This window comes from Xiphophorus maculatus, chromosome 18 (genome assembly GCF_002775205.1).
Source record: "Xiphophorus maculatus strain JP 163 A chromosome 18, X_maculatus-5.0-male, whole genome shotgun sequence".
NCBI lineage: Eukaryota > Metazoa > Chordata > Actinopteri > Cyprinodontiformes > Poeciliidae > Xiphophorus > Xiphophorus maculatus.
Window position 1 is genome coordinate 30,526,049 of NC_036460.1, and position 24,530 is coordinate 30,550,578.

At 39.9% G+C, this 24,530-nt stretch overlaps 2 protein-coding genes across 2 annotated transcripts; one reads left to right on the forward strand and one right to left on the reverse strand.

Annotated features, from left to right (window-relative positions):
- Nucleotides 1-1,079: 1,079 nt before the first annotated feature.
- nlrx1 (NLR family member X1) lies at nucleotides 1,080-18,192 on the reverse strand. The gene is made up of 13 exons (XM_023351025.1): nucleotides 18,119-18,192; nucleotides 13,876-13,973; nucleotides 13,505-13,559; nucleotides 12,335-12,432; nucleotides 11,708-12,098; nucleotides 10,397-10,628; nucleotides 8,525-9,689; nucleotides 6,795-6,978; nucleotides 5,183-5,278; nucleotides 4,710-4,796; nucleotides 3,864-4,115; nucleotides 2,643-2,850; nucleotides 1,080-1,903 (listed from the first exon to the last, which is right to left on the reverse strand). The coding sequence occupies exons 3-13, from the start codon at nucleotides 13,522-13,524 to the stop codon at nucleotides 1,766-1,768; spliced, it is 2,871 nt and encodes a 956-aa protein (XP_023206793.1). The 5' UTR covers nucleotides 13,525-13,559; nucleotides 13,876-13,973; nucleotides 18,119-18,192; the 3' UTR covers nucleotides 1,080-1,765.
- On the forward strand, nucleotides 17,163-24,530 carry LOC102231347 (EF-hand domain-containing protein D1-like). The gene is made up of 4 exons (XM_005807477.2): nucleotides 17,163-17,525; nucleotides 20,113-20,260; nucleotides 21,359-21,493; nucleotides 22,474-24,530. The coding sequence occupies exons 1-4, from the start codon at nucleotides 17,242-17,244 to the stop codon at nucleotides 22,606-22,608; spliced, it is 702 nt and encodes a 233-aa protein (XP_005807534.1). The 5' UTR covers nucleotides 17,163-17,241; the 3' UTR covers nucleotides 22,609-24,530.

A 24,530-nucleotide genomic window follows, 5' to 3' on the forward strand; every position in this document is an offset into this window, starting at 1 on the left:
GATGAGGGGGGCGGTCCCGGCGCCCTGACACCCCCCCCAGGGATTTACGCCCATGCTCCTGCAGGTCATTTTATGTAGGACAGTTTACTCGCGTGGCCATATTTGTATCCATTTAATTGAGGGTAGTGTGGTGACTGCTAACATTTGCATATTTTACACTGTAGTGTACTTTAAACATTACTTTGGCGCCACACAGCAACATCATCACTGGCCCCATTTAGCCCCATTTAAAGTTTGGTATTTGAAGGACTAAAATTTAAGTGGTACATTTTTTCCCCCCAATACTGACTCTGGTTTGGATTTAGTTCTTCCACATGAATGTGTTTAGTTTTAAGCCATTCCGTTGCGGCCCTGGTGTTTGTCCTGCTGGAGGCTGAAGCTCCGCCCCACTCTCCAGTCCTTTTCACTCCAACAGGTTTTCTTCACACATTGCTCTGTATTTGGCTCCATTTATCTTCTCACCAACTCTCACCATCTTCCCATGTCTCTGTTGAAGAGAAGCGCTCCCACAGCATGATGCTGCCCCCACCATACTCAACAATGGGGATGGTGTGTTGAGATTGATCAGTGATGTGCAGTGTCAGTTCTCCGTCACACACAGCGTTTTGCATTTTGACCAAAAGTGCAATTTTGTTCTGGTCTGACCACAGTGTCCAACACGGCTTCTGGCAAACTGGACTTCTTACAGGTTTCTTTCAACAATGGCTTTCTCTTCTTGCCACTTTCCCACAAAGGCCACATTTGTGCAGGGACGACTAATAGTTGTCCTGTGGACAGAGAGCTGTGGATCTCTGCATTTTGTGCATCACCAGAACCAGAACCACACATGGAGAAGCAGCATTCAGCTTCTATGCAACACAAATCTGGAACAAGCCTCAAAACAAAGCTGCTGTTCCTTTAAATCCTGCTTAGACGCCTTTCATTAGCACCAAGTGAAACATTAATCTGAATGTTTCATGTATGTAGTTCATGATGGCATTTAACAAAATGTAATGTTTTCTGCTTGTTCCATAATGGGTGGCTGTATGCTGTCTGAACTGCCTGGTAGATGAAATTTGCAATACAAATAAACTTGAGTTGGTTAGATCAGTTTATTGATGTGACAAATTAACAATAAATACATCAAGGCACTTCAAATATAAAAAGTCAATTCAATCTGAGTATATAGACAGATAAAAGTCTACCACACACATTCCAATTAGATCCCAGAAATCAAACCATGCAGTAAATTTCAGTTCATTATTCAGTAATAACATTAGACCCATTGATAATTTAGAAATCATCGAATCGTTTCTCATATCCAGCCTGACGTTTTACTATTTAATTCTGACCTTTACCCTCAAAACTAAACAACCAGGCAATAAACTTTTTCTGTATCACTGATTTTTTCACTTAAAAATGTTCATAAAAATGTACCAAAAAAAATTCTGCCCCCATCAGCTCCTCCCGACTAGCAGCAGCCAGCTGCTGGTGGAGCTGCACATCTGCAGAGGTCATACATGTTACTTCATAGTTCAGTGCTGGTAAAACGTTGTTAAAGGGCAAATGGAGAAATGCTGCGACCGCGTGCTGAAGGCCGACTGTTAGAAACAGCAAGAAGTCTTAAACAGAGTCATATAACACATCTGAATGTAACAGTCACTTGATTGTGATATATAATGGCATTATGTGCATGGTGAATACATAATACTGCCCCTTTAAACTACAAAAAAAATACAGATGCTAATGTTGTGCAAATAATTGCTCTTTTGAACCTTCATGAGGTTTACATGGTCTTGGAAGAAGAGTCCTTCTCTAAACGTCGTAAAGTCGCCTGGACTTTTTTCTGCACTTTGCGAAAGTGGAGCCTCCTCCAGAAGCTTGTTTGCTTCTCACGTCCCCACTCCAGGTCCTGGAGGAAAACCTTTACAGGAGAAAGAGAGGAAAGGCATTTCAGAGTGAGAACAAATAGTGACACTGATACTAGGTGGGCGTAGGATAACACCACCAACAACATCTTGATGCTCATTCTCAACTCAGTCACTCACCCACACATGGTGGCAAGCTATGGGATTGTAGCCACAGCTATATGTGTGGACTGTTTTCAGTCACTTGAGCTTTCTAAGTGATCAAAATTACCCTCCAGCTTGCATGTTGAACCTCATCCCATCCAAGTTATTTAAAAAGAGTTCCCTTTGATTACTGCCCTGATTTTAGATGATTAGATGATTGATCAGCCTAACAGCCACAATCCTTGTGTTTTATCTAAAACAGTGACTTCGTTCTGGACAGAACCCTCACCTGCTGAAAGCTTTTAGCATTTGTTTCATTTAGAAAGTTACGTCTACCAGACCCTGATCATATCCTGAGGTCATGACCCCCCATTTTTGCTGTTCTGCGGTTTTGCACAGCTTGAACCTAAACAACCCAACTTTTTAAACAAATGCGTTAGATTTATATCTGGTAATGGTTGGATTTTTGAATGAAAACAGTCATATTAAGCTAAAATATGTATGAAGACAGAGTGTAGTTTCATAATAAAATAATCATTAAGATGAACAACTGCCTAGAAAAATGTTTTCCTATGTTTCAGTGTCCTGGGATGAGGAGCTGGACGATGCACTGCTCTGACCTTTAAGCAGTTTTACGGTGGGGCTGCGTACCTTCAGCTGCTGCTTGACCTGTTTGTGGTCCCAGGATGAAGCGTTCTCTTGTATCACTCTGAGTATGGGGTGCCAACCACCTGAGATGTCCGACCCTTCAGTGACCGACGCCAGGACTTTGACTTGTTGGTTGTTGCCTTGGTTACCGGTTACACCCCGGCCATACAGCGCCTGCTTCCCCTCATCAGTGATGGGATTAAGATACAAGCTGCACAGACACACAGACATATTCACAGGCTGACGTTCTTATAAGACACATAAATACATTTATGAATGTTGTGTGTGGGGTTTGTTCAGGAGATCCAGTTTTTCAGCTCAACTGTATGAGGTCACGAGGTCAGATGTCGATTATCTGGCATTTTATGATGCTAAAAGTAATTGTAATTGTAATGCTTTTTAAAAAATATTAAATTGTCATTTTCACACATTTTCTTACAATGCCGTATTCAGCTTAAAATACTGCATTTAAATCTTAATTTTATGATATTGCATAAATGGACAATAGAAAAATAAAATGCAACAACATTTGGCTAATTGGGCAGAAAATGGCTTCAGATGGAGGTCCCCATGACAACATGACTTCTGTTCACAGTCAAACTTCTCTCATCGTAGAGCAGAAGAGGACAGTGTTTGAGTTTTAGACCTTTGCTGAGGAAGATAAGCTTGTGGGATAAGATCGGCTTCATGTGAATTGCTGTGAATGCCTGGAGGCTCTCTCTGTTTTTCTGGACAGAGTAACTTAAACATTTCCTCCCCTAAATAGAACACGCTTTCTGATTATGAGCCCAATGCATTCACCTTCAATCCAAAATGGTGAGACTTAGAAAACAGATTAAAAGCAGTTCTGCATTTCTTTCCATTGCTTGACAATGTTACCCTTAAACTGACCTGTTTGTATTTTGCTAATCAGCACCATTTGAGAAAACTTAAGTCAATGAGTAACTATTCATACCACAGCTCCACTAACGTACCAAACCCTTTTAACTTGCTTTTGAAACCTTCTAAATGCATTTATTTACTTCCTGTTGTGTGTTTGCTTTTCTTTCTCAAACTCACACATGTCTCACACTCGCTGTTGTTACAGCAAAGCATTGTGGAGGTTTTTTTTTTTTTTTGCATAAATGTTCACTGACTTTCAATGAAGCAGTAGAGAAAAAGAAGGAAATTAAATCCAACCAGAACTACTTGTAAAGACGATTAGTGCAGTGAGGAGATACATACTGCAAGGTGTGGATGGTGGGATGCTCCCTGCAGGCGTCAACCAGAGCCACAGCTGCCTCGTCGCTGATAGCATTATAAGCCACGTTGAGCTCCTGGAGCCCCGTGTGCTGCGGCAGTCTCTCAGCCAGCTCCAGAGCCCCGCTGTTGCCCAGCCCAGTGTGCATTAGGGACAGGTAGATCAGAGACTGGTTCTGGGGCAGCGCCTCCAGCAAGACGCGGACTCCAGAGTCCAGCAGGGGGTTATCACAGAGCCTGCAAGGCAACACCAGATGATGAGACAAGCTCATAAAATTAGAAACACTAACATTAATAGACTTAAATAGATAAAAATGCTAATTAATATACTTAAATGTGTATTTACTTTGGCTTACCCTTTCCTTACCGGACAATATCTCAAAAGATTTTGCACATTTTCAAAAGGAAACCCAACCTTAAAATATTCAATAGTACTGGCTGATCATTTCTTCTTCTTTTTTTGTTTAAAAATATTGGACTTTTTCTCAATAAAACTGAATTGAACAATTTAATTTAGAACTGGCACCACCAGTACTAAATTCGCAGAGAACAAAAATTAATTGAACAAAAATAAATAAACGACCCAAGAGCCTATAACTTCCTGCCAAGTTCAGAACTAAAAAAGCCTTTCAGACAAGAAGTGAAGAGTCTTCCAAGAAAAAAAATGAGCCTGTCTGCTGTTTCCACACTTAGAATTATGCTTTATCTCATTTTCATGAGAAAAATTGAAGTGAGAATTTCTAAAAGGTTTTCGATCAGCTTAATTTGCTTTAGGATTTGAATAACTCATAGCCGAACACCCACAGCTGAACCCTGACATAAGTGTCTTACTGTAGGGAACTAATGCAGGTCTTGGGGTCCAGGAGCAGATCTTTCAGAAGGATGCAGGAATCAGGACCCAAGTTGTTGAACTGCAGACTGAAATCAACAACAAGAATGACATAAACAGTTAATAACTGCTAATAACACACAGCACAAAACGACTGTAATTATGGCTCTGCTACAAAGTCAATACTTGTTAGAAAATAGATTGAACATTCAGATTTTCAAACACTCATTTACTGGTACAATTTGAATGGGAGAAGCTGTTATTGTTATAATAAGGAGATTTTCTCACTCCCACACCCACAGCTCCACACAGCAGCAAACAGCAAACCTCTCTGCTCTGTTACAGATGGTCATTTATACATACATACAATTCTAGTATAAATTAAGTGTTTCTATTTGTTTTTAAAATGCCAAAACACACACATATTGTTAAAGCATTGTGCCAAAGACAGACCCCCGTTGATATCTGGTCTTACTTGAGGCTGTGTGCATGCCTGAAAGCCGGCCCCAACATCTGCAGCATGTTATGAGTCAGGAGGCAGGAGGACAGGTCCAGTTCCTTCAGGAGATAACTGTGAAAAAGAAAAACATACAAAACAACAGCACACTTTTATAGCCACCAACAACAAACAAACAGAGTCTAAAGATCATTTTGAAATTTCTTCACAAATTTAGTTTACAAGTTTTCACAAACAATGTACAGTACATGTCTTCCTATGTATTTGTAACATACACCGTGTTCCAAATTATTATGCAAGTGATATTTTCTCAGATTTTCTTAAATGGTCAATGCAAATGATGGTCAGTATAATTTTCAAGTCATGAACTATTACAGTATAAATCAAATTTTACTGAACAAAGCTCCATATGAGAACAGTATTTTTTTCAAAAATAAAAAACTCAAAATGCAAAATGTTCCAAATTATTATGCACAGCAAATTTTCTAAACATTTTATGGATTATAAAGAACTGCAAACGGTCATTCTTTGAATGTGCAGCATTAAGTGGTCACATGTACTAAAATCAAAAGCTATTTCAATCAAAAACATCTTAACAGACCAAGTTACATGTTAACATTGGACCTTCTTTGATATCACAGCACAATTCTTGATCCATTGAACTTGTGAGTTTGTGGAAAGTTTCTGCTGAATTTCTCTGCAGGATGTCAGAAAACCTTCCCAGAGCTGCTGGTTGGATATGAACTGCATTCAGATCTTCTGCTGGAGGAAACTCCAAAGGTTCTCAATAAGGTTGAGGTCAGAGGTCAGAGGAGGATGGTGACCACACCATGAGTTTCTCCTCTTTTATGCCCACAGCAGCCAATGACACAGTGGTATTCCTTACAGCATGAGATGGTGGATTGTCATGCATGAAGATGATTTTGCTACGGAAGGTTCGGCTCTTCTTTTTGAACCATGAAAGAAAGTGGTTAGCGGTGGCTCAATAGTAGCTTCATGCACCGCAAGCCTCTGGAGGATCCTCCACCTTGAGGTTCCAGAGGCTCCAGCAGCTTCAAATAACTGTTTGCTGCTTTGTAAGGACATTTTAACAGCTGCTCTCTTAATCCGATGAATTTGTCTAACAGAAACCTTCCTCATTCTGCCTTTATCTGTACAAACCATCTTTGTTCTGAATCTGCCACAAATCTCTTCATAGTACAATAACGCTTCAGTTTTCATTAAATATCTAATGTTTTCATATCTTGTCATACGGCACTACAATATCTGATGATTTTCATCAGCAGAGATCCTTTCTCTTTCCCATATTGCTTGAAACCTGTGGCCTGATTAATAATGTGGAGCATTATTAAGTAGATTTCCTTTAATTGAGCTCACCAGACAAACTAATCAACCAGCTCTCTGAAATTAATTATAGTGATTCACAGAGCCCTGACACACAATACCATCTATAAATTTAATAGCACAACAAAAAATGTAATCTTTCTGACACTTAAATCCAATTTGCATAATAATTTGGAACACAGTGTATAACTCAGATCTTAGTTGTTTATTGGCAGTTTTCTAGAGAGGAAAAATAAATTTTATTGGCCTAAACAACCTATTCAAATCAGTGAAAAATAAACTTTACCTTGCAGACGCGCATGAAAGGACAGAGCTCAGTATGAAGCATTTGAGTGAAGTCATCCGAACGTTGGTTAGACAAATGCTTTTGATTGAGGACAGCACCTCTACAGTCAGCCTGGGATTCTGAAACTCATACAGAAGGACTAGTAGATCCATCAGCTCCTCTGGTGGCTGGGGCTTACTTAGCTCTGGAATAAAGAAAAAAAGTCTGCTAAATTATTTAGTAAAGGCAGTAGAATATCTTATTGCACGTATAATGCATTTTTTCAAAAATGATTACTTATTTCAAGCAGAAATCTTAAAGGGGAGGAGGAATTTAAGAGTGAGTTGTTGCCCCCTAGTGAAAAGAAATATGAAAGTACCGGTTCCAGGGATAGTTCATAGTAGGCCAACTTATTAACATAATATGTATAGGAGGGGCATTGAAAAAGAGTCTGGCGCTCCCGATTAAAACATGTATCTACGTTTGTCCTGCTTGATCATTCCTAAGACTAGCCAAGAATAACCAATATTCTGGTCTTACATCCATTTGGCTTTAATACCAAAATTTCAGACACAAAAATGTCAGAAATCCAAATGCAACTTGCCCGTTGCCATTTATTTTAAAAGTCTGCCATTAAAATAAATGGCAGGCTTTCAAACACAGTCTCTTTGGAAAGAAGACCACTGAGCCTGGTCCTATTTGCACTATTTATGGAGCCACTTGCTCAAAACAATTAGGCCTGAATTTAAGAGAATGACAGACAATGTCCTGGTGACCTTGTCTGACCTTGATGCCAGCCTAACCTCATGTCTTCCTTCCCCTAATTTGGCGTCAAGTTCCGATATAAATTAAACCTCAATTACTCACCTCAAGAAAACAAGAAAAAATGTACAATTGAACGGAAAACAACTATCATCAAATATTCAGGTGTTAACATCACCAATACCTTAAATGATCAGTCTTGTGTAAAATCCACCTTTTGGAGCTTTATATTATTCTACAATGTTATTCCCTCATCAAAACCATATGTGGAGTGTTTGTTTTATTCTTTCATGCACATTTAAGAAATCCTTTCATCTCTTTGTTGCCATTCTGGGTGTAGAAAATGAGAGGCGGCCTTTTCGACAAATTCGATGAACTCCAATAAAACTTGTATTTGGATATTATGGTTTGTTCTGAGTGGAAATTAAAAGTTATGATGAGTAGATAAAGATATGTAGGGCTCCCCTACTATCAAAGTGCGTTTGTCTATTTTTCAAAAAGCCACTCCAGTCTTCATCAGTTAATAAGGACATTACATTATTCATACTCTGTGCTAAAATGGTTGTGTGTAATTTATAGTCAGAATTCAAAAACACTTATTGGTCTATAGGATTAACAATCTGTTTGGATGATTAAGGATTTGTGGTAGGTTTCAGATTAGGGCTGCACCAATTGCAGTTTTCTGGCCGATCACCAATCTTTAAAAAGCCTGATCTACCGATTCTGACTTTGGTCCAAATGTCTGAATTTTTTTGTCTGAAATTTTGCTAAATACAACAAGAAAGTCACTCTGTTGGCAACAGGGGGGTGACTATTAACTGCAAGCATGCTGACATGACCCGGTGGGATGTCTGTCAGTCAAACCTCCCTCAGGAGAGAGCAGAAGAGGACAGTGGTTAATTTGTAGACTTTTGCTGAGGTTGGTAAGATCGAACGATAAGATCGGCTTCACGTGTAGCAATGAGAAACTGGACAGAGTGTGTATTTACCTTTTACAAGGTGCTTCTTGAGGGCATGTGTTATCTGAACAACCGTGGTGCTTTGGATGTTGCAGTCTAGTTGCTGAAGAAGTACCCGATTACTATATTGTAACAGTCCTCCCATGAAGATGGGATAAAGCTCAAAAGATTTGCTGTTATCAGACTGTTGTGGCTGTGGGCCATGGACTCCCAAAAGGCTTTGCTCCACTTGATCCAGAATGTCGTCGTTTTGGCTGTCTTCTGTGCGGAACATTTCAACTGCCATAGTTCTGGCAATTTTGCCTTTGTTGTAGCTGCTTATTTTCTCATAAAGCTTTGGAAAAAGCTTAAGCAGGTTGAATATAGCAAAGAGCCTGAGTGGAATAAACTTGGACAAGATGTTCATGAGGGCACTGATATCCTCACTTGCCTGACCAATGGCCACAGACACCTGGCTGGTTAGCTTCTGCAAAGCGGATTTGTTTTCCCCTAAAACTACATAGAGAGCTGCTAGGTACTCCTGCATGGCTGGGACAGCAAACACATACAGCTTCTCATCGTCTTCACGGAGTTCTTTTGAAGAATGGTTTCCACTCTTCACACAAGGAGCCAGGAAGAAGTCTAGCACATCAGTCTGGAACACGGCCAGCTGATGTAGCTCCTCGTCCGTCTTGGTCTTTCCACCAATCCACTGTTCCAGTTCTTTGTCTGAGAAAGATGTGCGCTTGTTCATCACACCATCAAACGCAAGTTTTCCGACTGTAAGGACAACATACCTCATTAAAGAACTTTGATACTCCTGAGAGGATGGACTTGTCCCAGTTCTTGTGTCCAGCACCTCACCCCCAAAGTTAAGCCGAAAAAAGCTAGTATATATACCGGTCAGAGTGCGAATGGGGGCCTGAGGAGTGGTAAAATGAAGGAAGTGTAAGGTAGCGCACGTGAGCCAGCAGTAAGAGGGAAGAAAGCAAGCGGCAGCCAACTGGCTTTCACTCTGCAGGTTGAGGTAAAGGAGCTCTATCAGTGTCTGGGCCTCCTTGTTGTGTGCTGCTTCGTCACTCTGCAGCAGGCGGCTGGTGAAGTACGCACGCTGGCGATCTGGGTCACTGAAACCACAAATCTGTGCATAACGACTCACATACTTCTGAGGGATGCGCTCCACAGCAGACAGTCTGGTGGCCACTAAGACACTGGCCTAGGAGACAGAGCAAAGAAGTTTATTGCACCAACAAAAAAAAAGAAAAGAAAACTGGACATTTCAAAATTATACTACAATTCACAAATGATGTTCTGTTGACAAGGAATATTTTGATAATTCAGTATCTGCTAACCCTTAATCTATTATATTTATAATTTGGTTTGGGCACAATGTCTTTTTCTCTGGAGAACAAAGTTTTATATAAACAATATTGCTGACGACATAAACAAAATGGTTACACAGGTATGCTGGTCAGATATGCTTTTTGAGGAGTTTGTGGAGTCTGTGAGCTTCATTATGAAATGCTCAATTGGTTCTGATATTTCTTCCAAATAGAAGTTTGTTTCCTTTACTGTGATAAATGCCTTAATGACAGGACATTGTGGAATCTGCTTTCTTCTCATAAAAAAAGAAGAGGAAGAGTCTGTTACTCTGATAAAATGGTTTTGATGATTCTGACAGTCTATAAGGGGACTGTTAGATATAGATACAATTTTTTAAAACAGTATATACCATCTACTTTCAATGTACATTTAAACTTCACACAAGTCACATTCTGTGTGGTACGGCTTGCCTTTAACTGTTTTGCTTTAAGAGGACGAAAAAGACAACTTATGGCCGAGTTCTGCACATAAACCTAAATCAGAAAGAAGGGAAACTGGAAAGAAAAGGCTAGAAGACATTATTCATGAGCAACGGTTTACCTCAGGAAGAAGATATTTCCTCAGGAGGTTCACAATGAGTACACTTGGTGGAAGAGGCTCATTGGGATCGCTGCAGAGCTCAGAGGACCCGATTCGGAAGTCAAGTTGCATCTTTTCCATCCCATTAAAGAGGAAAAGCACATCCTTAGCTTGGTCTCTATCCCCACTGAGTAAAGGATGGTTCTTCAAATGAAGATACTTCCTGCCAACCAGATCTCTTAAAGAAACCGCCCTGTTTAAGAGATGGTAATGATCATTATTAAACAGCAAGGTCTGATTGAAAGTTAAAACAAACAAACAAACAAACAAAAAAAACAACAACACAGGCCTAGCAAGAGTCAGGTTTCCCCCAGAAAACTTGCTAAGCCTGGTGGTCGGGGCGCCGAGGCTGTCCACCAGCAAGGTTCATCGTGTTTTTGTATTAAAAAATGATTATATAAAAACATTAAATGTAAAAAAAATAAATTACTAGGTCATTTATATGTTCCTGGAACACATTGCAGACAATATTTCAACCCACAACCATAGAGTTTACAAAACACAAATCAAGATCCTCCAGGCTTCCTGATGCATCTTCCAGGAACCATTCTGCTCAGCCATGAGACGATCAGCGCAGCAGAGGCACTTGCAGTGGGATTGTGTTAAACAAAAAAATAAATAAAATAAGTGATTTTTAAAAGTATTTTTATTGTTTATAAAAAATAAAAACAAACAATGCCTAGACTGCTTTATAATACACTTGGGAAAACCCTGTAATGTATTAGTTTTGAAATTTTATTGCTAATCTAACACAGTTTTATCATAATGAAATCATTACTTCACATTCCTAGATCTAGCCTCCAATATTTATATGAATAATATCAGAATTTATTCAGATGGCAGGAAATTCAATTAAAATGTATTGTCTTATGCACTAAAGTACCCCAGCTGGGTAAGTACAAGTTAAACATGCTTTTCTCCTGTGTTTGTTCTTTGCTTTGTAGGAACCTGTTGTGCTCAATGCTGCAGACGTCTAATGACTCACAGTTTATGTTGGGCCCAGTGGAACCAGAAAGTCCAAGTGTGTTTGTGGTGACTAGAACTTATAAGTCTGTTACTTCCCACCATATTTAGAACTGCAGAAACCTTTTGGATTACACGTGACCTGCCTCAAGAAATAAGAAAATAACTTTCATTGCCTTCTATTTAAGCACTTAGCATTACCGTGTAATGGATGAGCAAGTGTTTACACTACCGAGGTGTGCATAGTCACGTTTTAGTTTCACTGTCCATGTGACAGGTAAGACTGTAGACAGTAAAGAGTTCACTCACTTTGTCAGCTGACTGAGGTCTTCACATGTGAAAGGAAGCAGCAACTTGAAGCGAGTCATTGTGTTTCCAGCACACCAGTCCAGCACCAGCTTCCGAACTATTGTAGATTTCCCAGTTCCCACAGCACCATACAGCAGCACATTGAGTCCACGACCTTCACTCCAGGCAACGGTTGGGTCAAACAGCTGTTCCACGGTCAGTGAATGGCTAGAGGAGGTCTGGGGTTTGTATGGTGACTGGAGAAGTCCTGCCCTCTCCTCATCCTTTCTTTCCATAATAAGTGGATCTACATGCATGGTCTCTGGGCTGAAGAGACCTCCAAACTGTTTCTCCTCTTTGGGAAGGTGGCTGAACCACAGAAAAAGTTTCCTCTTATGGATCTCGACAGGGTCTATAATGAGAAAGAAAAAAAGAAGAAGAGGTCTGTGTAAAAAATGTTTTAAAATGTTATGCACGAGGGGGCGTTTGTTTGCTGTGTTGATTTGCCTCAATATAGTTCTAGGTTTTGGATGCTTCTGCTCTGAGTCTGATACGATGTCTGTGACTTTAAATACTGCAGTGGAACAAAGGCAGCAGTTTGCTGTTATCTTTGTCTAAGAGTCTTCAGATTGAAACAGAGTCGAGTACCTTGACCAGAAGAGATGGTGCTGAAAGTCATGCAGTGACAACATGATGCTGCCCTTCTCTTCTTCCACCTCCATGCTGCGGGAAGTTGAATTCGCTGTCTGGAATACACAACATGTATCACCTGTTAATTCAGGTTAAACCCATGCAAAATGTTCTTGTTTTCAATGAAAGGTCAAGTTGACCTTCAGATTTTGGGTTAAGGGTGATTGGTTTTCTTTATAACCGTAGGTCCTTTTCAATAAAAACATCCCAACCAAGAGATTAAAGCCAATGTTGACCTTTAAAATGAGGGATTTCCTGAAGCCAAACCCATCTCATTAAATTAAAATAAATAAAAACTTTATGACATCCTTGAAAACACAGGTTTTTAAAGTGCAGCAAGATAACACATAACGTATAATAATACTCTATATCACATGTGTCAAACTCAAGGGGCCAAATCTGGCCCCTGGGCCTTGATTTATAGATTCTAGATTTATAGATTGGCCTCCAGACACTAAATAACATCTACAAGTCCCTCCAGTTTTTCACAAATCCACAAAACATATATATACAGTACAGACCAAAAGTTTGGACACACCCTTTAATTCAATGAGTTTCCTTTATTTTCATGACTATTGACATTGTAGATTCACACTGAAGGCATCAAAACTATGAATAACACATGTGGAAATATGCACTAAACAAAAAAGTGTAAAACAACTGAAAATAGCCCTTATATTCTAGTTTCTTCAAAGCAGCAACCTTTTGCTGTGATCACTGCTTTGCACACACTCTGCATTTTCTTGATGAGCTTCAAGAGGTCATCACCTGAAATGGTTTTCACTTCATAGGTCAACCTGCCCTGTCAGGTTAATAAGTGGGATTTCTTGCCTTATAAATAGTCATTAAAATAAAGAAAACCCATTGAACTTGAAAGGTGTGTCCAAACTTTTGGTCTGTACTGTATATATACATATATTTTCTGACTTCACTGCAAATTTACTAATTTACCTCATCTGTTTTGGGTCAGGTTATTCTAACTGACCTAAAACAAGAGAAGTTTGTTCTGATTTAACGTTAGACGGTGAGAAAAAAAAAAGTATGCCTCCTAATTTTCTGTAGGTCACAATCTGCTTTCACTTGTACAAATCTATGCCAGCTAAAAGTACATCACTCTGTTTCACTAACCTGAGTAGAAAGCTCATCATTTTTGTGTTATTATTGCCTTTGGTCAGAGATGGTTCTGTAAAAAACAAAACAAACAAAACAGGAATATTAGGTGCAAAACAAAACAGAACATTGTGTTGTCTCTTTTGAGGGATATGTGATCAGAATGTTTTTTGTTTTGTTTTAAAAAAAAAAGGTTCATATACCAAAAACTGATATCTGCAGATATCAGTTTCAAGCACAACACAACCAGACAGTAACGATATGAGCGCTCAGGTTGGTGGCACAACCATAACGACAAAGCAACTCAGCCTTGCTAATTGGAAGTTAATAGAGAACAGGAGGCGGATCTGAGTTTACACATTCAAACTCCTTGCCGAGACTTAACCTACCGCTATCAGCGTCCAGTCAGTCCCCTCTGCGTTGGCTCAGCAGTTCTGGCTGTCAGCTGCTGCCACCGACCCACCGACCTGTAGCAGCTACTGCAGCTCTGGAAAAACAGGAAGAGGTTTTATAGTGGGGTTTTTTTCTGCAAAACTTTATTAACAATACAGGTGGCACATATAATACAGCCAAAATAAAGGTACTATATTTAAGAGAGTAATTTGAAAAAGAAAGCATATTTGGACAGGCAGTCAAATTAGAAATTATTAAACTGAATGACTTTGATATATATATATATTTTAGATATTTTTTATTACATTTTTACAACTTCTTCAAATATTAAGAAAAAAGCTAGTATATTCTTCAAATATAGTAATCTTTACATCAGAATCTTTATAAAACCATAAATCCCCCCCCCCCCCAGATGGTAGGGTTTTAACATGAAATGTCTTTTTTTAATTTGTATATATTATATATATGTATATACAACATATATTAGAGATAGCAAAATTACTCGTGAAACATTGTATATGAATCAAAAGGGTCACGCAACAGAACTTAATACACCAATAAATATCTGGAGAAGCAACTTCTTAAATAAACAAAATAATTTCAAAGAATAAATAAACAGGTAGAACTGTTGCCTTGCAGCCAGATTCCCTGGGTTCGATTCCCGGCTCTGGGTCTTTCTGCTTGGAGTTTGCATGTTCTCCCTGTGCATGGTGGGTTCTCTCCAGGTACTCTGGCTTCCTCCCACAGTCCAACAACATGACTGTCAGGTTAATTGATCTCTAAATTCTCCCTAGGTGTGAATGTGTGTGTGTGGGGGGGTGCATGGTTGTTTGTCCTGTCTGTCTCTGTATTGCCCTGCGACAGACTGGTGACCTGTCCAGGATGACCCTGCCTCTCGCCCGGAACGTTAGCTGGAGATAGACACCAGCCCCTCCCGACCCCACAAGGGACAAGGGTGTTAGAAAATGGATGAATGGACAAATGAATAAGTAAACAAATTTTTACTTATTCATTTATTTTTGACGATTCTTATTTTATTTCATTTCAGTCCAACTTTTTTTTGTGAGCCTCAAAGTTCCATCACTAAAAAAAATGAAAAAAAGCACAAAAAATTCCTGAATTACTGGGGGTGAGTGCTTAGGGCACCCAAATGAGGTTATTGGGTTTATGTTTATGTTGGTATGTGCTCACATTTATCAAGGCTAAGGTGTAAGCCTCACGCCTCTGAGAAAGACTTGATTGTTTTGGGTAATTTAAGTTTTATTCCTCAAGTTTATTATTTCCATTTCAGATCATTGCTGAATGTTTAGGTTTGTAGTTCTTCCAGGCACCAGTTCAGTGTTTTTATCAGTGTTGTATAGTAACGAAGTAAAAATACTTCACTACTTTACTTAAGTATATTTTGGAGTACTTCATACTTTCCTGGAGTATGAAAATTTTTGATGACTTTCACTTTTACTTCACTATATTTCCGAACTTAATTGCATACTTTTACTCCGATACATTTTCAATGTGTGGTTTAGTTACTCGTTACAAAAAAGCGAGAGAGAGAAACGCAAGTGTTTTGATCCCACCTACTGATTAGCAAGTAGCAAGCAGGCTACCGAACAAAGTCCGTAGCCTACTTGCCTGGGCTTGTTCATCACCACCAATAGGATACACCTGTTTCGCTTCTCCCATTAAACACAAAGCAAGTCTCGCAATCAGCAGCAGCCACATGGAGGAGGAGACGGAGACCACAACGACTGCAACTACGTCGGACACGGCTCCAGGGGAATCACCAGCTGGTGATAGGGTGACCAGACGTCCTCTTTTTCCCGGACATGTCCTACTTTTCAGACCTAAAAAGATGTCCGGGGGGAATTTAAAAATTGTCCGGGATTTTGGTCAATTGCCTCAAAACACATTACATAGCTTACAGTGCATTGTAGGGCACTGCGTGTCACGTAATCCCTGAGCCGCGTCAGTGGGCAGCATCTCTCCCCCCCCCCCCCCCCCCCGCTCCAAAGTTTTCTGTTTTTTTTTTTCTTTTGCATAATGACCAGTTGTGTGCACCACCTACTGACTGTAGCATTGACTGATTCACTGATTTGTGAAGTAGAGTAATCGTAACAGATCTTTTTCTTCATGTTGGCCGCATTTTCTGTACTATTTCTTTTTCTCATTTTCAGCACTGACCTTACTTGAAGGGAAAACTTAAGGCTTACAAAAACTTTGTATTTTCTGTCCTGGAGGGTTTACTAAGAAGCTGGTTCAGTTGTAAAGCAGGTTAAGTTAACCTTGTGCTATAGGTAAAGCACCTAATTTTCTTAACTAAATGGTGCCTGCAGGTATATCTATTAGCAGGTTTAATTTTGCCTGCACTTGGTTGTGTACATTATTTTAAGTGTATTTGACAAGTTTACCAAAATATAAAAAATGTCATTCAAACTGCATTTGCTTTGTTTTACTTTTTACTTGTACTTTTCATTACATTACTTGAGTACATCCATTTTTACAGTAATTTCCATACTTAAGTACAAGAAGTTTCAGATACTTTAAGACTTTAACTCAAGTAACATTTCAGTCAGTGACTTGGACTTTTACCAAAGTCATATTTTGGAGAGGTACTTGTACTTTTACTTGACTCTGAGATTTCAGTACTTTATACAACACTGGTTTTTATAGACGCTTTAGTGCTGGTGCTGTTCCCTTTCAGGTGTTTACCTCTGCAGACTTCATTCTGTTTAGTGATTCTCAGTTGACTTAATGAAATCATAAAAAACTTTGGACTTGACTTGGACTTCCACACCAATGATTCATGACTTCATTTCCACTTCACCCTTTTTCACCAAAGTGTGTTACAAAGGAAAAGTACAACTGTGGCACAATGCCATATGAACGACCCAGCCTGCTGCATGTTAACATAAAATCAGTCCTTATAGTTTTATCAGGATTGAGAAATTTTGAAAGCTGCAGGGGACGGTGCTTTCAACACTGGGCTGAGGCTTGGTTTAATTTCCAGCTGGTAGAATAGCATCTTTACTTCTCAACAGCGCCCTCTGGAGTCACACCGCTGGTATGAATTTGCTATGGACACAGCTCCAGTACTTTCTGGGTTATTGTAGTTGTAGTACTTTGAATAATGAACACATGCTTATTACATATAAAATAGGTTTTGTTTGGCTCCTTGGAGTTGCAAAATGGAAAGTTTATGAGTGATATTTAAACACGCGTAAGTAAAACTAGATTACTAGACATCACGAGCCTCTTATTGTGAAGTCCTACAGGAAGCAGCGCGCGCAGTCCAGGGCTGAAAACTGTCTGAACTGTCTGACTCCATTTTAATTGACTGTTTCTGTGAGAGACGTTAAACCTTCAGCATGGCATCTGAAGAGCTTGCTAAGAAGTTGCAGTCGCGACTGGCTGCTGCGGAAGAGGCCGAGGAGAGGCCCGAGACCGAACAGAGTCCGGTTCCGGTCCAATCCGAGGAACCCGAACATGGCTGTGGAGACACACCGTCCGAGCTGGCGACGAAACTGAACCGCAGGCTGGACATTAACGACGGAAATGCTCCTTCTCGGGCGAGTCGTGTTTTTAACCCTTACACTGAGTTTAAAGAGTTCTCTCGCAAGCAAATTAAAGACATGGAGGCGATGTTCAAACGGTGAGAATTAATGTTGAGTGCTTTTTCATGTTTGATGCCAGCTAGACGCTCCGTGGTGTTTACGGTCTTTGCAGGATAATGAGTGTGCAGTACTGATGGATCGTGATTCATCTTGTTCAGAGTGACGCACTGCAGGCCCGCTCCATCTCCTCCTGCTCCCCGCTAGGGTCGCTAAACATCCATGTTTCATTGGAAAGTAGGAGTTTTCGTATGGATCGCCCCCCTTCATATAACATAAAAATATGTGATTCCTTACTAACTCAACATCCAATCTGGGCAAGCACATTTACTGAAGACATATTAATCTATATTACGGTTATGTTGTTGCTCTTCTGGTTTGATTTGTTGGTTTACTTGTTTGAGATACATGAGGGAAGGTGCAATATGTGTTTTATATTAAACAATATGAATATTTTTGCCGTTGTGGGGTCAGGGCTCAATAAGTGTGTGTGTTGTTGTTTGTAGTGTAATTAAATATGGTGCTTCACAAAGCGCCCTTCCTCAGCCACACAGCTCCTCCAGACTATCCATCCATCCATCCATCCATCCATCCATCCATCCATCCATCCATCCATCCATTTTCTTCCGCTTACCTGGGGGTCAGGTCGTGGGGTTAGCAGCTTCAGGGAGGCCCAGACTTCCCTCTGCCCAGCCACTTGTTCCAGCTCCTCTGGAGGAACCCCGAGGCGTTCCCAGGCCAGCCGGGAGACATAGTCCCTCCAGCGTGTCCTGGGTCTTCCCCTCCTCCCGGTGGGACGTGCCCGGAACACCTCACCAGGGAGGCGTCCAGGAGGCTCCTCCAGACTAGCAGCAGCAATTAGCAAACCCTAACCCTTTTTGCTATTAACTGAAGGTAACATAGTTACTTGATTGCTAGAAAATGGTGTTATGTGCTTGGTAAATACCTTCTTCCCCTTTTAAAAGAACACATATGTCACTTCTGACCATCCTGGTTCATAAAGCAGTTTGCTAAAGTGACACCTATTGAGAGCTTACTTCCTTCTGTTCTGATGTGACTCACTGATAATTCACCTGATTTCATATTAAATTGCAGGTTTAGTTATTTATTAACTCAGCTTAGCGGAAGAGCTGTTCTATTTCTGCTTTTAGACTTCCTTTTAAATGTTGTAACTCTTATTAGTCATTTCTGCCACTCTGTATGTTTCATCAAGCAGCTTTTCATTTTGTGTTTCTGTCCTTTTGTTTTTCTGGTCAAAGACCGTAATTGTGGAACACACACTGCTGTGTGCACAGAGAAGGAGCCTCTGTCAGCTGTCCAATTGATTTTATGTAGGGAGATTGGGTTATCATATAACTGTTCATATTCAGAATATCATGCTTTTATGGTCAGAATACAGTTGCTTTCCTAACCATATACAAGCGTATTGACAGCATGTTGCTGTGGACCAGTTCCTATGAGGCCGTCTGTTGTGTATTTGGAAATCAGAGACATAAAGAGCGTGTGAGAACTTGTTGAGAAATGCAGTTGCCTTTCAGAGAATGTTCACTGAACCATATATGGCTCATCAGTGAAAAGTTTAGGTCACATACATGTTGGTGAAGAAATCCAGTTCAAGTTGACATTAAAACTTAAAACATGAGTTGATTAAAAAAAGTGTACTTGCGACATTTCTATTTCTTCTGTTTTGAACAATATGTAGAAAGAACTAGAAAATGTCTGGAGAAATCTAAAAGGGGCTTGTCAAAGTGTGCCTTTTGTACACATTGCTTTGTCAGCCCCAATTAGAATTTCCATTTGCACAAAACCTGTCAGAAAAAAAAGGCTAACAGAAATTCTTTAAAAACTAGGGTCTGTAGTTAGTTTTCCCTGAAGTATTATGACACTACTTGTTTCTCTAACTGAATCAGAAATTCAGTAATAATTACAGTGTTTTTTATACCTGGCGGGGAACCAAAGCCCAGTCCTAATGCTTAGTGTTCGCTTTAGAGGCATGGTGTGGATTAGGTTCTGGTTACTGTTAGGGTTAGGGTTAGGACTAGACTGGTGTTGGTTAGACTTGAGGAAATATCTCTTAGACATGAATGCAATCATTAAAATGAAAAAGTCCTAATATGGGTAGAAATACAAATGTGTATGACTTTGGTCTTCATGACATCATCTGGATTTCCTGTCATTGTTTAAAGAAATAGTAATAATTCTGTATGTAAACCTCTGATTTTGAAGACATTAATAAATAAAGCGCTAACTTTATTTCTCTCATTATTGTGGCATTTGGCAATAATTTCCTAAATAATTTAACAGCAATAATAATAATTTAGTATTGTATTGTAACTGATCTAAAATAGATCTGAACTTCAGACAGTGGAAAAAAATAATGTGAGTCTTTGTACTTGGTGTATGTAAACTTCTGGTTTCCACTGTATTAGCCGAAGCTCATTTAAAGCCACAGTAGCTGTTGGTCGTGAGGCTGGATCTGTTGGTGTGGCTCAGTTCTTCCTGAGCTCCTGTTGCTGCTCAGTCATTCAGACTTTAGCTTTAAGACTTGAACTGAAATGCTTTGACTCAAGCCGCGTTCGCTGCGGCTTTACCTTCCCCTGACCTCGGCTGCCTTTTCGCTGTTTTCAGGTTTGACACGGGAAAAGATGGCTTCATCGACCTGATGGAGCTGAAGATACTGATGGAGAAGTTGGGAGCTCCACAGACTCATTTGGGCCTGAAGAACATGATCAAGGAAGTGGATGAAGATTTTGACGGCAAATTGAGCTTCAGAGAGGTGAGAGGGAGGTGATGATGAAATGAGCGTGGCCTGTGCTTGTGTACTGAATATTGAGATAGTCATTGAGTTTTTGCAGCAGCGCTAATGTGTATAAATGTCAGAACTATAGTAGGATAAACGTTTGAGCGGAGGCAGTACAACATCCTGAAAAAAGGAGAAGTGGTGACTGTGGATTACTTGGTAGTTCCACTGGTGGAGCTAGCTGTGGGCCAGTATGAGACTGTCACAGTATAACCTGTGAGTACCATTATGAACCCTAAAAACCAGAAAAAAAGTAGAATGCCATCTAATTTAAAGACAGAAAAGTGAGAATTATTCCTACGTCTGCCGTGATATTGATCCAGCTTGATTGATACAGACTCACAGCAGGACAGTCACTGCTGTGCTGCTGGTGACATGACAGAATGAGCCACTGCAGAGGCATTTTGTCCATGTTCCTCCAGCAGAATGCAATAGATGTCCTGGCTTGAAGACGTCTAAAATCGATCAATTTAGTATTTTTCTCCGATTGTTTGAATTCCATTGGGTATATTCCAAGTACATAGAGTTTAACCTCTTTCATCTTAAACAATTCAGGAAGACTCCTGATAACATCCTTCCAAAATCTCTGGGTTTTAAGACGCTTCCACAGACAACAGGGAAGAGTTCCTTTTTCAAAGAAACATTTTGTGCAAGTACCTGGAATACATATAATATGGGACATACATATTATATGGGACATACATATTATATGGGACATACATATTATATGGGACATACATATAATATGGGACATATAGTGAAGCCTAACACGTGTTACATACTGTAGGTTCTCATAAGCCATTTATATTGCAGAAGTTTGATCATGTGTTTGTTGTTTGTTTTTGTGCTATATCTGATTCTGTATCTAAAATGAAAAAACAAAAAAAGACTTCCTCCTCGTCAAGCCCTCTGTGACTTTGGCTGCTATGTTTTCATGGGCGTTAACCATTCATGCTGGCCTGAGCCTGAAGCATTGTGGTCCAGGTACAGACTGATGTGTCGGCACGGTACATGCATCATGTCTACACAAACACAAACGAGCTGTTGAACGAGTTTGGTTGTTTCCGTTTGCAGTTCTTGCTGATCTTCCGTAGAGCTGCGGCCGGAGAGCTGCAGGAGGAGAGCGGCTTGATGGCTCTGGCCAGGCTGTCTGAGATCAACGTCTCCACTGAAGGGGTCATGGGGGCCAAAGACTTCTTTGAGGCCAAGGTATGCTAATAGCTTGTTCTATTCCATGAAGTTAGCCAGACCACCATGTCATTAAGAACTATTTTCTCAGACATTGATAAGTAATCCACATATTTGATAAGAATAAATTGGTCTATAAATTCTCTTACTGTAAAGCTGTCTACAGCTTAATTTGACATCCTCTTATATTTAGCAACATAGTTTCTAGGTAAAACGGGAACAACATATGAACATGTATAAGACTTTGTGTGTGTGTATATGTGTGGTTGGATATGTGTGTGAATGAGTGAGAAAAGGCTCCGTGTTGGATTGAATTATTGTACCGAGAAGGCAATCCTGTGAGACTGGGAAGCGTTTCCTTTGGTGGTGTGCCAATCGATCAACCACCAATCGATCAGCCACCAATTGATCAACCACCAATCGATCAGCCACCAATTGATCAACCACCAATCGATCAGCCACCAATTGATCAGCCACCAATCGGTCAACCACCAATCGATCAACCACCAATCATAATTGGTCGATTTCCATGAACAGGTCTATGGTCATGTTCTTCTGAAACTATAATTATCCTCTACCCTGTAGTGATAAGCTCTTTATTTAGCAGAGATATTATAGTTCATGCTGTAAATATTCGCAGCACTTCACTTTTTCTACGTTATGTTCTTTTTCCAAATTGTATTAAATTGATCTCTTTCCTCAAAATTCTACTTATTATGACGACGTGGAAAACAAGTTCTTGAGATTTTTGTTAATTTATTAACCAAGAAATTAACAAAACTAATTGACGTGATATTAAACGGTTTCCACTGATCATCCTGGAGATGTTTCTACAGCTTGAACGGAGTCCAGCTGTGATGAAGTCAGACGATTACATAGACAGGCGTCCGTCTGCCTTTACCGATCAATTCAAAGTCCCTCTGTTGACCTGCACTGTCTGCTGTGGGGCCTGATATAGACAGGCGTGTGCCTGACGGCCTTTTGCCCTTGTGTGTTTTCAGGTTCAGGCTCTGTCCCAGAGCAGCAAGTTTGAAGCTGAGATTCGAGAAGAAAAAGAAGAACGCAAGAAGCAGGAGGTGGAGAAGAAGGAGCGGCAAGCTGCCTTCAAGCAGCTGCAGTCTGCCTTCTACTCATGACCGCCGCGGCTTGACCTCAAGCAAATCCATGTTGAAATTTAAAACGAGCTCACCACTCCACTCACACTGTAAGAAGCAACATAACTCAGAACAATAAGGTTTAAAATCCGAAAGGAAAGTTGAATAAACGCATTTCACGCTAACGTATTTGAAACTAAATTTCCTGTGAAATCACAGGCCACTCTTACATAGTTTCTGCAGCTATTCAACAAAACCCTAACATGCGGAACCATAGCTTCGGATGCGTACGATGATTCCTGATATCTTTTAAGCTTCTGTAAATCTGAATGGCTAACGCTGCGTTTCTGTGAATTTGTTGGAAGATTTCACCCTGAGGGAACTCTGAATCATTTTTATTCATTCTTTCTACACTGTGTGCTGCTTGTGAAATATGTTTAACATTCCAGTTTTTTCAGGGTTTGTGTCACCTGATGTTGTTTACCCTAAACACGTTCCTAATTTTAGTGTGAATTTCCCTACCTTAACATTTCCTACAAAAAAAAAAAGAAGAGTGTTAAAAGTAAGTTAACGAAGCGCTAACACCACATTGAGAGTGTATGTTTTTGAACATACACTGCGTTTGTTGGCTTCCAGTATTTCTCTGAGAGAATTAACAAAATGCGTTTGGCAATGATCTGGCGGTATATAAAATCTCCCATCTTTTTACTGTGAGGGATTTTCTTTGCATTCATTAGAACTGATCTGACCTGTCAGAACATCACAGGTGTTGATGACGCTACGCTACTTTTACTAAAAGTGATGTTTAATTCCACAGAAGGTGTTTGAAACTTTGACCTCCTTTATCGCAGAGTTTGCTTGAAATGACTAAATCCTAGCACAAAGTTGATCATTCAGGCTCTAAGACTTGTGGTTTGTATCCCACATAGTGGATTCCCTCAACACACATCTCATGCATTTTGTGCACCTAAAGCAATGTGAACAGTAGACTGCATTTTCAGACATTATTTCAGTTATACTGAGGAGCTAACCCAGGGTTACACTGTGTCCCTGCTGTGCTAAACAGGTACAGAATTACAGGGTCTGTTAGTTTTAGGCTTGATGTGAATCAACCTGTGTATCCTTACAATTTGAAAACACGTATTTCTATTTTTTGGGTATGTATGAACGAGGCTGTGACTATAGGCATGAAGGTCATGCGATATTCGGAGTCGTCATCACCTGATGACGTAAAAGATTAAAGACGTAAATAAGTTCTGAGAAGCAGTCTGTCACAGTGGACTAGTGATCACAGGTTTCATTTTTAAAAGCACATTCAGCATTTGTTGCACAATTTAGAAAATGGTGGAACTAAAAGTAATTGTTGGGGTTGGAGTAATCTTCGGACTCACCCAGTCTAGATGTGGTTGGAAGTCCGGCTCATTGGTGTACCGCTGCAATGAAAAGCTAGATTTCTGCATGATTTGTTTTCAGCCAATAGGAAGGGGTCTTTGGCCTTTTGTCACAGTCGATGCTTCAGATTATAGATGATTGATGAATTCTATTTCGTCTTGTGCTTGGTGACATTGAGCTAGCAGAAAGCATGACCTTCCTGAAGTGGGATGCAGCTGTTATTACCTGTGTATTTGTTGCCATGACGTCACAATCTGCTGAAAATAAATTCCATTTCAATTCCACAGACAAGAGCTGCGAGGTTCTAGTATTAACTGTAGTGTGTCCATAGCAACGTGTAACAATTCCAAACTGATACAATGTTTAATGTAACTTTTCCAGTACTCATTGTGTAAAGGTGTTTCTTTTTTTTTAAGGTTAAAATCTTCTTCTTTGTTTGATTTATCAGAGTTATATGATGCCAAATAATAAAGTGGTAAGTGAAATATATTTTTAGGCAATTGTAAAGAATATGTTCTACCCTGTGTGGAATGAAACATTTTAACTTTAATAAAGGAAACTTTAAATCGTTA

Bases quoted from the DNA above. Each gene is read 5' to 3' on its own strand.
- nlrx1 (XM_023351025.1), bottom strand. From the start codon at position 13,524: ATGATGAGCTTTCTACTCAG. The intron at 12,433-13,504 runs GTTAGTGAAACA...TGTGTATTCCAG, and splicing joins ATGATGAGCTTTCTACTCAG to ACAGCGAATTCAACTTCCCG. The intron at 12,099-12,334 runs GTACTCGACTCT...TTCTCATTATAG, and splicing joins CACCATCTCTTCTGGTCAAG to ACCCTGTCGAGATCCATAAG.
- LOC102231347 (XM_005807477.2), top strand. From the start codon at position 17,242: ATGGCATCTGAAGAGCTTGCTAAGAAGTTGCAGTCGCGACTGGCTGCT. The intron at 20,261-21,358 runs GTGAGAGGGAGG...TTCCGTTTGCAG, and splicing joins GCAAATTGAGCTTCAGAGAG to TTCTTGCTGATCTTCCGTAG. The intron at 21,494-22,473 runs GTATGCTAATAG...GTGTGTTTTCAG, and splicing joins AAGACTTCTTTGAGGCCAAG to GTTCAGGCTCTGTCCCAGAG.